At 30.8% G+C, this 15,106-nt stretch overlaps 1 protein-coding gene across 1 annotated transcript; it reads right to left on the reverse strand.

Annotated features, from left to right (window-relative positions):
- Nucleotides 1-1,300: 1,300 nt before the first annotated feature.
- Nucleotides 1,301-10,145, reverse strand: LOC143081859 (perlucin-like protein). Its single transcript, XM_076257528.1, has 4 exons — nt 9,612-10,145; nt 7,909-7,994; nt 5,340-5,439; nt 1,301-4,759 (listed from the first exon to the last, which is right to left on the reverse strand). Exons 1-4 carry the CDS (start codon nt 9,907-9,909, stop codon nt 4,539-4,541), a joined length of 705 nt encoding a protein of 234 aa, XP_076113643.1. The 5' UTR covers nt 9,910-10,145; the 3' UTR covers nt 1,301-4,538.
- Nucleotides 10,146-15,106: the final 4,961 nt, after the last annotated feature.

A 15,106-nucleotide genomic window follows, 5' to 3' on the forward strand; every position in this document is an offset into this window, starting at 1 on the left:
AACTGAAAACAAAGTTGGCCTGTGTGCGTTTTTTTTTTTAATTTTATGACTGTATTTGGTTTTCCACACAATCTCTATATTTGTTATCAATTAATTAGTTTACAATTTTATATAATATGTATCACAAAAAAATTTGCACAGGATAATGTCAATCGATAGGATAGGATATTTCATGTAAACAGTTTATTTCCTCCTAATTCATGTAACTGTACATGAGAAACTTTTGCATCAGAATTATAATGTTCATTTTATAATATTGATTTAGGTTTAGTAAATACATGTTCGATAGAGGACGGTCGAGGACGAAAACTGATAACAGGATTTCTTTCTTATTTTCAGATAATGGTTATGTTTTAATACAAAAATTAATGCGACCTTGTGATCTGGAAAAACGCAAGACTAGTTTAACGCTACTGAACTATTTTCGTTTTACTTGTTTATATTCTGATGAAAAATATATTTATTCTATATCTATACAAATACCAATCCATTTCAATTTTGAATAACAGGATGCCATTCGTTTTAATTTTGTCGATAGTTAAGTGATGAGCATGTAAGTAAACTAAAGTACAAAAGAATGTAGGATGTCAGGTAAACATTTATTAAATACGCTTTTAAATACTTAATATAGTTTTGGGGAATTTTCCGGAATGTACTCAGTGTTAATGCGTAATACTATTAACACGGTCAATTATTCAGGGTTCGTTAAAACCATATATGTTATAAGTCTTCTTGCTGCTTGTTTTCTATTCGTGAAACCAATTGCTGATTTTCGTTGAAATTTGTAGCGAATCAACGACATTAACACGTTTCGTCAAGTTATTACACAGCTTAATACGGTCACCTGTACAATTAAGGCACATTTTACAATGGATCAACAGCTCCAAATAAATGGTATGGGTGTCAATTAGACAACGTTTCATCGAAGTCATGATGTGTAATGCTATCACTTCATGTATGTCAGTACGGAATGTTGGGAAAAGTGATTGTAATTTAATGACCGTCCAATTCATTTAACCTATGTTAGATAATAGTCAAATTGGCAAGCATATACTATAAAAAGAAGATGCTATTTTAGGCAGAACAGTTCTTTATATTATTTTTTCTTTCAAGAACTGTAATGTGTAACGAACCATGGCTGTAGATAATTCGGAGAGCAGCGAAAAATGATGACTTAAAAATACACGACATGTAATTCCAAATTGTATTCAAATCACAAGATAATCAATACAGAATATACATACATATATGTTAGCATACGCTATTCTGTCTATTTAGTAAAGATCTAATATGTTGGTTTCTAACATATAAACAAATAGTGCAAAAGCTAATCTAAAATCTAATATTATAGGCCGGGTAAATAAATCAATTTATTCCGTATAAATGACTTGTTTCACTAATGGTTGCAAGGGAGCATATACAATACGTAAATGTTATAAAGAAATGAAATAGGTAAGGGATTTGGTTTGTAAAAGTGGGGTTTAGATTAATGCAGTGCGTATCAAAAAACAAACATTTTAAACTTAAATACAGATCTTGTGTGTCAAATTATTAACACGGACACGTTTTGATTATTTTGATTACTATTTACACCACTAGAATATGCCACTCATGGTGGACGTTTAGTCCCCGATGGTATCACTAGATCATGCCAGGGATCAGCACTTGATGACATGACTATCATATAATTGAAAATATGTTACTATGTGAATCACGTTGACGAAATACATATTCTACACTAAAATTTTCTAATATTAGACTTTTAAATTAGTAATTAGCCCTAAGTCATGATTTATCTAACCAACTTCAACGGTTTTGTATATATATATGCTTAATCTTACAGAAAGACAACGTCTTTATACAGCAAACAATATCTCATTGTCAGATGTATGCAAATAACTTATAGGAAATACTATGGTTATATTAGTATTTCATCAATTTCTATTGTTTGTTAGCTGAGTTATTAGATTTTTTATATGCCTTCAACACATTTTGTATTCTATTATTTGTAATTTGACGAATGCATTTTAAAAATTGGCACACAAAAACAACACAACAACCAAACACCACTACATAAATTAAAGAATCGTACCTAGAGAGTCAGGAACATGACAGTTGCTATCAATTTGTTTAATATGTTTCAGCTTTTTAATTTGAAATTTGATTATTTCATATTTCAATATTTTTGTGATTTTACTTTTCATACATTCTATACCAAGAGTCTTAGTTTAGATAGACTTGTTAATACATGTTTCATATTACAAAGATCTGAAATCGATAATAGATTGTCTTTAAGGAAGAGAAATACACGTTTCATGAGAGACATTGAAACAACTGATTCTACACCTCACATGCAGCAAGATGTTTAATTTGTGACAGATTCAATAAAGAAAACGTTGTCTGCGTGCGTTTACCTATCACATAATTATATACTAAGCAACATTCAAAATGTTTTTTTAATTCCAATCAATAAAAAAAGGAAGGAAATACGAAATTCAATGGAAATTGATGAAAATCTGGTAAAAAAGTCGATTAGCAATTGGCTGATTAAAAATTAAAACAATAGTTTATGTTATATGATGTAGTCTAAGTGTAATTACTGCAAAATTATCTACAATATACCAATCATAGTGTTTATACGTCCCATGTTGAAAAGACAAATACCATTATTTTGTAAATAAAAACCAGGTAGACGAAGTTTTTTTCCAAGTTGGTTAGGCCAACTAAAATTAATTAGTAGATTTTCATCCGAATTTGTGAAAAAAAAAAATGGGGCGGGTGGGAGGATTTCATTTTTTAAATTTTATTTCATATGAAACCTTCTTGTCACGTGTTATTCATATATGCAAGTGTAATAATAAGCTTATATCATGTAAATACATGCATAAGGTATCGTGTATAAGACAATAACAATCAAAACCAAGGAGTAAACAAAGACTCATAAAACCAAAAGACGTTTACATCTACAGTTACAAATAATAAATAATAAACAACAAGAACTCCACTAAAACCCAGGAGCGAAATCAGGTGCTCTGGAAGGGTAAGCATTTCCCGCACCGTATACGGCACCCGTCGTGTTATTTCTTTGATGGAAGGTTATTATGACTGCGGAAGAATATCAGATATGATTTCTGACACACGTTTGTCATAATGGCCAATCAGCTAATGATGGCGATCATAAAATTTCTTAATTTACGATTTTTATAATTTGATTGATTCATAGCCCTATCTTAGCAACTTTTGAGAAAGCAGTATTTCTCGTTGGTTGGTTCTTAATATGCAAGATGCAAATATAATTACAATGTAGAACATAGTTGTTTAATGACTCTAATTACTCGTGGGTAATGGACAGAGGATCTTAGCTGTTTTCTACAAAATACGAATGGCTAATCTAAATCTAAGGGTTTGCTATAAATTAAGAAATTAAAATTGCGTATGCTTGTCGACTTTCTAAACTCAAAATACGGCCAACAAGCCAACAAGTTCATGCTTGTGTCTAATTCTTTATTCAAGTCATGATTTGTGTACTAACGTGTTCCACGATTCTTACGCTTTTGGGTTTCATTCACAGTCCAAATTTCTTGACACAAAGTTATTGTGTAATTGAAAAAAATCCAAGGTGTTTTACTCACAAACATATGTGACGTTTGGCGATTTCCGTTCTTGGACGCAGCGTATTACCCGTAACCCGCATATTTCACGTCCGTCTTGTAATCAATCTCTATTCTCGGTAAATAAAGTTGTCATCATAGATCAGCAGAATATATCAACTGAATCATTTAGTAAGAATAATCTTAAGAAATACGAAAACCGAAATCGGAAACAGGAAGTTTTAAATGAAACGAAATTATCGACGGTTGCCGGTAATGGAAATGAACAAAATCCGGAAATCGTAATTTGTTTCAAAAATAAAAAAAAAAAAAATGGGGCGGGCGGGGATGAAAATCTATCAATTAATTTTGATTGGCCTTATAACAGAAAAGTTTATTATTATAATTGTGATGTTATTGGGATATATGACCTACAATTAACAACACTATAGGCAACTTTTTATCTGGCTATGGAATATACGTATGCATTCTACCATTGAAAATAAATCACACAGACAAGAAGCTACTTTGACAGATATGTTTATGGTGTCGCCTCAATGGTTATGAAATTAAAGAAAAGTGATAGTGTGTTTGCTAATTTGTTTCAATAAACGATTAGAAAGTATTTGTATGGAGATATTTTAACTCAGTTTTAATCTATTAATAAAATAATGGTCTTTTGAATAATCTTGCAACATCCAAAGTTTGTTTTATTTAGTTACGTTGACCCTTGATGATTCGCTTTCGAAAACTAAACACATTGTTTTAAAGTTGTGAGTTGTAGGTAGTTCTTTTCACAATTATAAAAAATATTAACAAACAAATAAACTAATACATTTTTGTGCAGCCAAATGCTCAAGGAAATAGGAAAAGGCATCAATTTCACAAGATTGCATGTATACTTTACAGTTCCTATGATTTTATGATTTTATATTAATGTAATACATTTTATTCTGGGAACTCGCAAATATAAGACTCCAGCCAGTTACATGGCAAATTAACCCATTGAAAATTAGCTGGCCCGTAGGATCCGAGACACAGTTCAGTGGTAGGATTGTTTGGATCACCAGCTGCCCAATCTGTGAACGTCATTACTTGACTTGGAGTATTTATCCATCTGATACCGTCATTAGCATTGAACTGGTATCCTCCAAGATAATATACAGTATCTGAAAAATATAAATATGGGTTTCAGTAAAATGCGTACAATTCAGAATAAAGTATTGTGATCTAGAATTTTTCAGTCATTGCAGATTTTGGTTCTAGTTTATCTTGCCAGTAAGTTCGTATGTCAGCATTTAATGTTACTAGTATTTTAAATTCTGCATAATGTACCGATATACACACGTAAATTTAATCATCTAAAATAGGTTATGCACACATTTGTAGATATTTGTTTTTGCTATTACATGAATTAATTCTAAAGGACTTGCATCATGCATGTATATTTGTCCTCATTGCATCTTGTTTATAAAGGTAAACACAATCAGAAGCCTACATTTTATAGTTTTTGTCGTTTACAACATTGAATATGGAAATAGTGAATCTTTCAAAGAGACAGCAACCCGACCGTAGAACAGACAACAACAGAAGGTCATCAACAGGTCTTCAATGCAGCGAATTGTGTGTTATGAGTCATATTAGGCTTTTACTTTCTATAACATTGTACACTAGATTCACATTTTGTGAGTTTACCTAACGGTATTAGTTATATTTTAATAATGCCGAGGAACAAAATGTACACCTTACCCCTACCAGCATTTCTGTTAGTTAATGTATACTTGATGAAATCATTCTCTTCTATTGTTTCTATTTCAACCAATTTCCCTCCAAATTGGTAGCAATTATTCTGTGAATACAATCAGGTTTTACAATTATTTATATTATAACTGATTTTTTTCTTATAGTATTAAAATCTGGATAATTTATTTATCTCTCTGATGATTTATTATTTCCTATGTAAAATGTTAGCTTTAATGATTGAAGTTGAAACGCATCAATACATAAATAAATAAAAGACGGGACAGAAGATGTGGATAACAGCGACCAATTCGTACATGTAGATAACAAATACATAATGCATTTTATTTAATAACAGTCATTAATTACAATGCTCTTCTAAGCATGGAACAAATCCAATATATGTCTTATCAAAGGGTAACACATCACCACATGATAATAAATTTACTCGTAGAATTAAAAAAAAAGATTGAGAATGGAAATGGGGAATGTATCAAAAAGACTACAACCCGGCCATAGAGCAGACAACAAGCCGAATCTCAAATGGGTCTCCAATGCAGCGAAAAACTGCCACACTCGGAGGTGCTCTTCAGCTGGCCCCTTAACAAAAATTGTTACTAGTTCAGTTATATACAGAAATGAAGTCATTGAAATGATAAACACACAATTCTATCATTAATTGACTAGTGAATTCGAAATTAAAGTCAAATCTGATTAAAAAAATTCCAGTGTAGTACATTACGGATTGCATGATGTTTATTAGCAGGTTAAATAAATTGAGCTTGTTTGAGAACATAAAGCTTGAAGCATTTTAAAACCAGCCTAACGAATCAAACGAATACAAGTGAAATGTACTACCGCTGGTTTCAGTTTGAGAACTCTTTCTGTATTTTTTTATTCACAATTGTTTTTCCACAATATTATAACTAGTATTAGCCAAATGTATATGCGACTCACAGGGTAAAAATATCAAAAAAGCAAATACTCATCAGGAGTCTGTTCTTTATTTAGATATCAGTCACAAGACCGGATATTTCTATGTGGCTGTTTTTTCTTATACCCTTGTGCTTCGTTTCAATTGACAAATGATCAATAGACGGATGCATATTTTATATTTCTGCTTTATTTCTGTCACACAATCAAGACGCATGACGTTGTAAAGCTTCATATACAGTTTAGCCAACGTCTATAGTTAAGGCTCATTAACTTCCTTCAGCTATCGTTTTTAATTTTTTTTAAGAGTGTAATTAGGTCTTTCCACTTTTCTGTGGAAAGACCCATTGGTTTTCTTCTGATTATTATTATTAGTATTATTATTATTATTATTATTATAATTATTATATTTTTTTTCTTCCGCCAACTTTTTTCCTTCTCTGTTTTTTTGTTTCCCAAGATGTCGCTTAGACATATGGTATATGATATCGAACAGTTATTACGCTGTTGTAACTGACACCGCGTAACCAAAATCTTTTCAATGTAAGAGTTATCTCCCCGAACACTGTTTTTCTTGTTATCGCTTAATATTCGCAAGCGTATAAGAAACCGACAAATTTATTTTACCAAATTGCTCATTATATCCTCAGGATGATTTGATTAATTTTGACCGAAGATATCCGGAGACTCCATATGACAGTTATTTCCCCTTTTATATTTGATATTAGTGATATGCATTTTTAACTGGAAAACCATAAGTGTTAGAGGCTTAGGGTCTTTTGATTTAAGGTCCTTGGTCCAAAAAAAATGAAAATGAGGTCAAGGTCAAAGGTCAAGGTCATGATTAAATTTTAATTTTGGCTTGCTATCTCTTTTTTTTTCAGAAATCATATAAGATATCGACAAAATATTTTCACAGAATTGTTAGTACATGTCGTAACACATAAATCTTAGTCGATAGGGTACGTAGACATTTGGCGGGAGTTTTCCCCCTTTTTATATCTAATATCATATGTATGGCAATATAACTCATTAACAATATAAAGTAGAGGACTAGAGTCTTTTTGTTTGAGGTCCTTGGTTTATGACCTTCAAATTGAGCTCAAGGTCATATGCTTATTTAACGCTCTAGATTTGACCTTTGCTTTTACCTCATATGTATACATGATAAAGCCATGGGACTTTTTGCATCAGGTTGTTAGCAATGTGACCTTTAAAAAAACAACCAGAAGTGACATTTTTTCAAACGGAAATAGCTTTTGTTTGTACTAAATCAATGTAAAAGTAGATAGAACCATATATTTTGGAATCAGTGTCAAGTAAACTATCAAACAATACCGGAAGTAAACTTTTTAAACCGAAGTAAAATATTATCTCCCTTTTTCATATATTTTTCTATATAGAAACCATATATTTTTGGAATCAGCGTAGAATAAGCTGTCATTTGATGTTGAAACTTACATTTAAAATCAAATTTTAACATTTTCATTCTTAAATAGATTCTTCCTGGTGGAAAGACCTTCAATTGTTCTCTGAACAATTGGTTTTTAATTTTGTTTATTTTTTGTCGCCTTGTTAATGTTTAAATGAAATTCATCCTACAGCGTCTTTTAATAATAGCCTACAACTGCATACAATATCTAACCTGAGCCGTTTGCCAATCAACAGTGTCTTCAATAATTTTATACGTTGACGTTGCATAACTATAACAATAAGCACATGATGGAGGAACTGCAATAATAAAGATAAATATTGTTAAAACATGACAAGTTTTGTTAAAACATGACACATGCTGTAAAACATGACACATATTGATATAACATGACATAAGTTATAAACTCATATAAAATATTGCGTTCTAAATTTTTATTATGTTTTAAATCCTTTCAAAAAAAAAAAAGAAAATCACAAAAATACTGATCTCCGAAGAAAACTCAATACAGAAAGTTCCTAATCAAATGGCAAAATCAAAAGTGCAATCGCATCAAACGAATACAAACATCTGTGTTAAAACGATAATATTGGATACATGTATGACATGTTGTACGAATAATGTACGGTGTTTTTTTTTATTTTCTAGGAAGAATCCATGTCTTGATTCAGAGATTTGAAAAATGAAGAAGATACTAAAATACTTCCAAATAACATCAAATACAAACTCAAACTGAAATGTATATCTAAATCCATGTAGATGTTTTAAAGAGATGATTTTAAAAGATCTGCACATTTCTTAAAAAAGACACATTATGGTTGTATAATAAAACATATAACATATTATCTGACTACAGTTATGTTTCAAACAAAAAAAATGTTTGGTTATTTTGGCCAAAAAATTCTTATAATCCAAAATGCATTCCTTTTTGAAACGGTCAAGAAGCAGAAAATAAAATACTTAGATTAAGAAATCAATCAAGATTTCAGTGAAACAGCCTTTTATCTTGTTTGGCGATACATGTATTGACATTGAATAACAGTAAAGCAAACCCCATCAAACATCAAATTCGGTTAACATGACATTATAAACCAGCAAATTTTATAAACTGACCAATTTTAGAAACACAACAATCGATATTTTTTTTTTCATTTTAAAAATACATATTATGCATGATAAAATGAATTACAAAATTATATAAATTTAATATATGTCTTATAAGTTTGAAATTCGAAAGTTTAATTGATTACGCCACGCTAAACGTCTAACTCGTGTTGTTTGCACTGACATCCTGTTTTTCTCTTAATTATTATTCATGTCAATCTTCAAAAGAAAAGACAGCTCTGTTTTAAAAAACCCTGAATTATTGACAGAAAGATTTAGAAATTTTTAAGACAATTTTTCACCTTTCTGATTTTGTTCAATTACATTGATTTAAGACTGTTTGTATTGTAATGACATGAACACTAAAACGATTAGAAGCAATAGTACAGTGGATTATTTGTCATTTCAGCAAACAAGAACCATGTAAATCTGCCTGCCATGACATCAAACAACTTTGAATAAAAATGACTTTGAAGACGTTATACCCGTTGTACAGAGTAATGACTTGCCTCGTTTAATTAAAATGACGCGACAGGTTGATCGGGTCCATAGGTTGTCACTTACGAGATAAAACTACCGTCTTAAAAGTTTTAGGGAGATTAAAGTAATGTTTTGACGTACATTAAATTTTGCCTGTACAATTTTAATGATTTAATTTCAAGTTGCATTACTCAGTCGTATCAAAAAGAAAAATCAACAACTTTTTAATAATTAAAACTTGCCAATTGGCTCAAGGAAGTTGTTAACGAAGAAAATATTCTAAAAAAATACTGGACATTCTAAAGAATGTAGCAATGCGTTAATAAACTTACTGTAAAGTCTTCTGTGCATGACATTCCAACCAGTTACAGTATAAGTCGACACAGAACAGTTTTCAGAAGTATCCATCCAACAACTTGATGTGAGTTTTTCAAAACTCGCTACACAACACTTGTCTTGATAAGAGCACATCATAGCACACACCACTATACTTTCTGCTTGAACGTCGATCGTATTCGTGCTTTGATATATTTGCTGATTGTAATCTATAGTAAATTTCACGGCCTTAATACTCACAAATACTGTTATTGAGAAAACAATAACACTTATCGATGCATCCTTAAAAACCATAATGACTTATAAATTAATTCCTTTTTAGAGTTATACATCAACAACAATACAAATAAACATTTTTATCATTATCCTTTCCCTTAAATAAATCACTGCAGAATGTCGAAATGCACATGAGAACTATGATATAACGCGATATGCAACGTCTAATATATTTTCAACGTTTAAATTGATAACTATTTTTGCTTGAACTTATGTTATTGAAAATGTATCAATTTACTTAAATTGTAGCCCGATTGCCACAATACCTACTGTTCCCATTGCAATGATATTGACTTTAACAATTGTTTTGATCTTTACACATGTTTATCTGTTTTTAAAACGACTGCTATAAAACTTACAAAAACATTAGTGCTCTAACTAGTATGTAATTAGATGCTTTGATCGTGCGCACTGCTGCGATAAACTTAATGACAATGCAATCAAATGGGGTTTATCAATTATGAATTAATTTAATATTTACAGAATTACGAAATGAATATTGATTATTTGAAGTGATAGCACTTCGACAATACTAACATGGAAATCGAAATGAGTTTAACACCCGATTGTATTATGATAAAACAACTATTGGTTTTTAAACACAAATTATCGTCAGGGTGTTGATTTGTTTAATAATAAAAGTCGAAGTATTCCTGGATGTGTCGTATCCATAAAACATATAAATTTTCTTATCAATGCCTAATTTGACACACATTAAATTATATTACAACGGAATACTTATCATAGGCTAAAACATGTTAGATTTATGTCCTTTTAATAGTTGTTGAAAGCTGTCACATTGCGAATACTACTATGTACTTTACTCGTTGTTGTCAATTTTAGGGGTTTTCTGAATAGGTACATGTAGGGGGGTTCCTAAATTTTGACATTATTTTTTCTGAAGAAAAACAAATAAAGTGGAAAATCTTAAGACATCAGAAACTAACTTGCTGGAATGAAAAAAACTCACATGTGGTTTAATTATGAGTTGTTGAACATTGACAAAAAATGATAGTTGCTTCAACTCATTAGCTTGTATTTTATTTCTTACAACTTTTATATTTTTTTTAAATGAAATAGTTTCTTTCGGAAAAAAAACCCGGATAAATCCAGGCGCAAAAATGTCCCGATTAAAAGTAATTGCAATATAAGTATTTAAATTGTTGCTCACTGTTCTCCAAAGTGATGACACTAACTAAACCAAGATCGAATGATCAAGAGGTTAACAATCATCAAAAGCATTAATTTGATAACAGACATGTCACTGAAAGAAAGTTGCATACAGAATGTGCATAAAAAAAACAAAAAAAAAACAAGACCAATATACTATTAGAAAACAAAATGGTTCGTTGAAGAATAATGAGCAAATAAATGGACACTTCAGCAGCAATTATCATGAAGCGATATAAAATCTTTAAAGTCGTTCATTGTTAAATGCAATGATTATATAGAAACAGCAAGTCATTGTATACGTAGTTGCTAGAAAATGTTCCCGTATCAAAGAAGTCAAACTGATAAAACGGGCATGTTCGTGTCTTGAATTGGACGGAAGATATGAAATTTTACATGTAGTTGGACACTTAGATCCGTGAATAAAGCCATCCAGTTTTTCACATTTGTCAGTAATAATGACAGTAACAAGATGTAATACTATAGCTTTGTCTTCGCTCAACAAACTTGCGTAAGTTTTAATCAAGTCGTTGAACATTTACAATATTTAGCAAACGTAAGGTCTTGGACGTATCTACTGATTGTTATTCAAGTTAAATGTGTAACGTAAATTTAATTCATTTTACTGGAACAATTCGTGACAACAAATTCGTTTTACATGGAAAAGATTATTTTGTTAAAGCAGATAAAACCTTGGTTGGTCTTCAATTTCTAATTTTCACGTTCACGATGGCATATCTTGAATTGCTTTTTGTCAAGATTTTAATCGGAGGTTTGGTTTGTGAACGAATTATTCGGTAATGCGACACATCACCAGTACTGTACTTGTTATGAGTTAATAACCGATATTTTTCCTCTAGCGCCGTTGCTTATCAGTCTAAAACTTAACATGTGTCTACAGTTTTTAGTATAAGTAGTTAACCTTCTTTGAAAAACTACTTTATACTTCTATGTGCTCTATTGTAGTGATTGTGTCTTTTCACAGGTGGCTTTCATCCTTCGTCGACATTAATATTCGTGTCATTGCTCTTTTATTCTTGTTAAAAAAAACTATCATATTATTTTTGTGGTACATTATTCAAATTTGATGTTAATTTTTTTGATAGGTCTGTTTTTTTACAAATTACGATGTATCGTTATTAATTATTAGCTTTATCTAGTTGTTTTACTAGGGAATTAATATTAGTCTTAACAGTCACTTAGATAATTTTATCTCGAAACAGCAAAATATCCTATATAACTGCACTTGGATTAGTAGAGTTATTAATATCATACTCTCTTTACATAACTACATAAACTTTTGAAGAATAGACAAGTTTCGAACATTGAAAGATATCATGCATATTGCAACCCAGAACAGTAGACACTATCAGCACCGTTATATTATATACACACATAGACGTATTATTTCGTAGCGATTTGATTCGTCTAAATGTAGTTAGGAAATAAGTCAATTGCATGTGTTCTGATCATCTTTTGCCAATATTATGTATAATTCACTGGTTGCTATTTGACGTGAAGATCCTAATATCATGAATATCCGATGCATTCATGTATTAAAACTTGACCGATTAAATCTGAAATCAATCTCAACCCTACTGAATATTATATTGACATTCAGTACCGTTTTACATTAATTGTATACTACATTACTCGAAATTATTATATGTTTAAAAATTAATCAATGCCATTGATATTTTTTTTAAATAATATTACATTAAAACAAATTAGCATTTCTTGAAAATACATTTATGCATCTGAACTTTTTCAATAAACGAATTGTTTCCGTTGTACTTGTTTGTAGTGGGAGGAGCTTGTTTTTTAAAGTTTTATACAAATACAAACCTATTACAATTTGCTTAAAGTGGCTCGGCCATTTTAACAATGCGCATATTTTAACGCATTTTTCTAACGACGAGTGCCTTGGAAACGGTCACTTTGAGGGGTCTTCTCAAAAATAGCTTTGACGATCTTGGAACGCGGGCGTGTATGAAAGCACCCTTGACGATGTAAACCAGTGATGCAAAACGTTCTTCAAAGCAGGAAATACGAACGGTCAGAAATTCAGAGTGCTTTCTTCATTTTTTGCATTAAAATCTAAAAGGAAAGAATTATACATGATTTAGCATAACATTAAAAATATATATATAAATACTGACAAGGTTATATGTATAATGTCGACGATATTTGGTGCCGCTTCGCTATCAAAACGCATTTTCATCTTACACGGTCGCCCCTCGGGACCGTTCATACCATATTTTGAATTCACTTAAATACCGGAGATTTATTTTTGAAAATGTTTGCAAATGACGCAATGATTAACTGTAAACCTATGATAGCGATGTAAATAACTGCATGTCATCGTACAGCTTTCTAAAACAGGACAAACCCATATAGTTTGCTTTAAAGGCACCGGGGCGAGTCTTTTTTCAAGTTATCCGTTTAGCGTTTTATAACAGTTTGTTTCTGTCATAAATCTATCAATATGTCAACCGCGTTCATATTACAAAAAAAGAAACGTCAGCATTAAAACTTAAATAATTGAATCAGAGCAAGTGTTATTATAATAGACTAATTGATCCAGCAACTTATTTTACAAAAATGATCATTTGTTTTACTGCAGAAATAAAACGACACTTCAATAATTTGATGTTTTCCGCCTTTTCATTAAGATGAATATTGATCAATCGGGACGGATCCAGCCATTGAAAAAGGGGTTTCCCAAGCCAGGACAAAGCGGGGGTGTTCCAACTATATTTCCCTATTCAAAAGCTACAAAGGGCCTCTGTTATAATTCTTCAATACTGCAGGCTTTGCAGAGGACCGCAAAATTTTTGTTTCACCATGTCGGAATTTTTCTAGGACACACACCCGCAGCGTGCCGATCAGTCTCAAACACTACTAAATCCGTTGTATACAAACAAATCTATATTAGTACTAGGTTCAAGAAAAGTTTGGATTGTAATTTAAACTCCGTCCAGTACAAATGAACGTTATATTAGCCGGTGATGTCGACAAACTTTAACTTCTATCTTATTTTTTGAGATGCTTTTTTAAAATGTGAGCATAAGGAAAGTTCTTGATTAAAGGAAATATAAAGGAGTGATGTCATTGCGGCAAACAAATGTGAATGACAATTTTGTATGTGAACACTGATTGGATCTTACCGTGATGATAAAAGGAGATGATGTTTTTATTTATAATATTGAATTTTAAATTTGAACTTTGGTGGATAGTTGTTTCATTGTCATTCATACCAAATCTATTTTGCCTTAATGCTTAACAAACCTCCAAATAGAACATGCATGACAGTTTTTTTGTGTAATAGTTATACATCGGGGGCAGATATTTCTGGATACGAAATGTCTGTACCAAGAAATATGGTTGTTGTCTTCCATTCGTTTTGCTTGTTTGTTCTTTTTTTTTTTGTATGTTTAAAGAATAAATGTTAAAAAAATGTCTTGGACTTATTTTACTTTTTCTATAAATATTTGTAAACTTTAAGCTTGTTTGAAAAATATGTTGACGAATCACATATCAATCCGTCAAATATTTTAAAACGAAGTAAATTCTAATATAGATTTTTTAAAACGGATACTAACTAAAACAATCAAAATTCTTTGTAACGAAACAATAATCGAAAAACGAATTGTAAACTATTGACAAAATAAATAATGAAAGCAATACACCAAAGCATATTATAGCTTCATAATGTTGACAATAACTTTTAATTATAATGTTAGCTTCAATATTGAACTAAAATACATCATCAGCAGCTGCAAGTGTATATATTTCGAGTAAAACGTTATCTGTTCTTGGAAGGTCAATTTTAATACTTACTTTCAGTCATGTTAATTATACCAGACATATAAAATTCGATAGCAATGCGATCATAAATAAACAATAGAATTCAATATCATGACATGGGCCATCTGCAAATTCCAATCAAAATGGCATCATTTAGCGTCATTACATGGATTGAAGTATTTGGAAAGCAATTACAAAACACACAGTTACGTAAAAGCCTGAATTGTATTTGGATATG

The sequence above is a fragment of the Mytilus galloprovincialis genome, chromosome 7 (assembly GCF_965363235.1).
Source record: "Mytilus galloprovincialis chromosome 7, xbMytGall1.hap1.1, whole genome shotgun sequence".
In the NCBI taxonomy this organism is placed as follows: Eukaryota; Metazoa; Mollusca; class Bivalvia; order Mytilida; family Mytilidae; genus Mytilus; species Mytilus galloprovincialis.

Excerpts from the sequence above, each read along its gene's own strand:
- LOC143081859 (XM_076257528.1), bottom strand. The coding sequence starts at position 9,909 with ATGGTTTTTAAGGATGCATCGATAAGTGTTATTGTTTTCTCAATAACA. Across the intron at positions 7,995-9,611 it reads CATGCACAGAAGACTTTACA|TTCCTCCATCATGTGCTTAT; the intron begins GTAAGTTTATTA and ends TTATTATTGCAG. Across the intron at positions 5,440-7,908 it reads TTGATTGGCAAACGGCTCAG|AATAATTGCTACCAATTTGG; the intron begins GTTAGATATTGT and ends TTGTATTCACAG.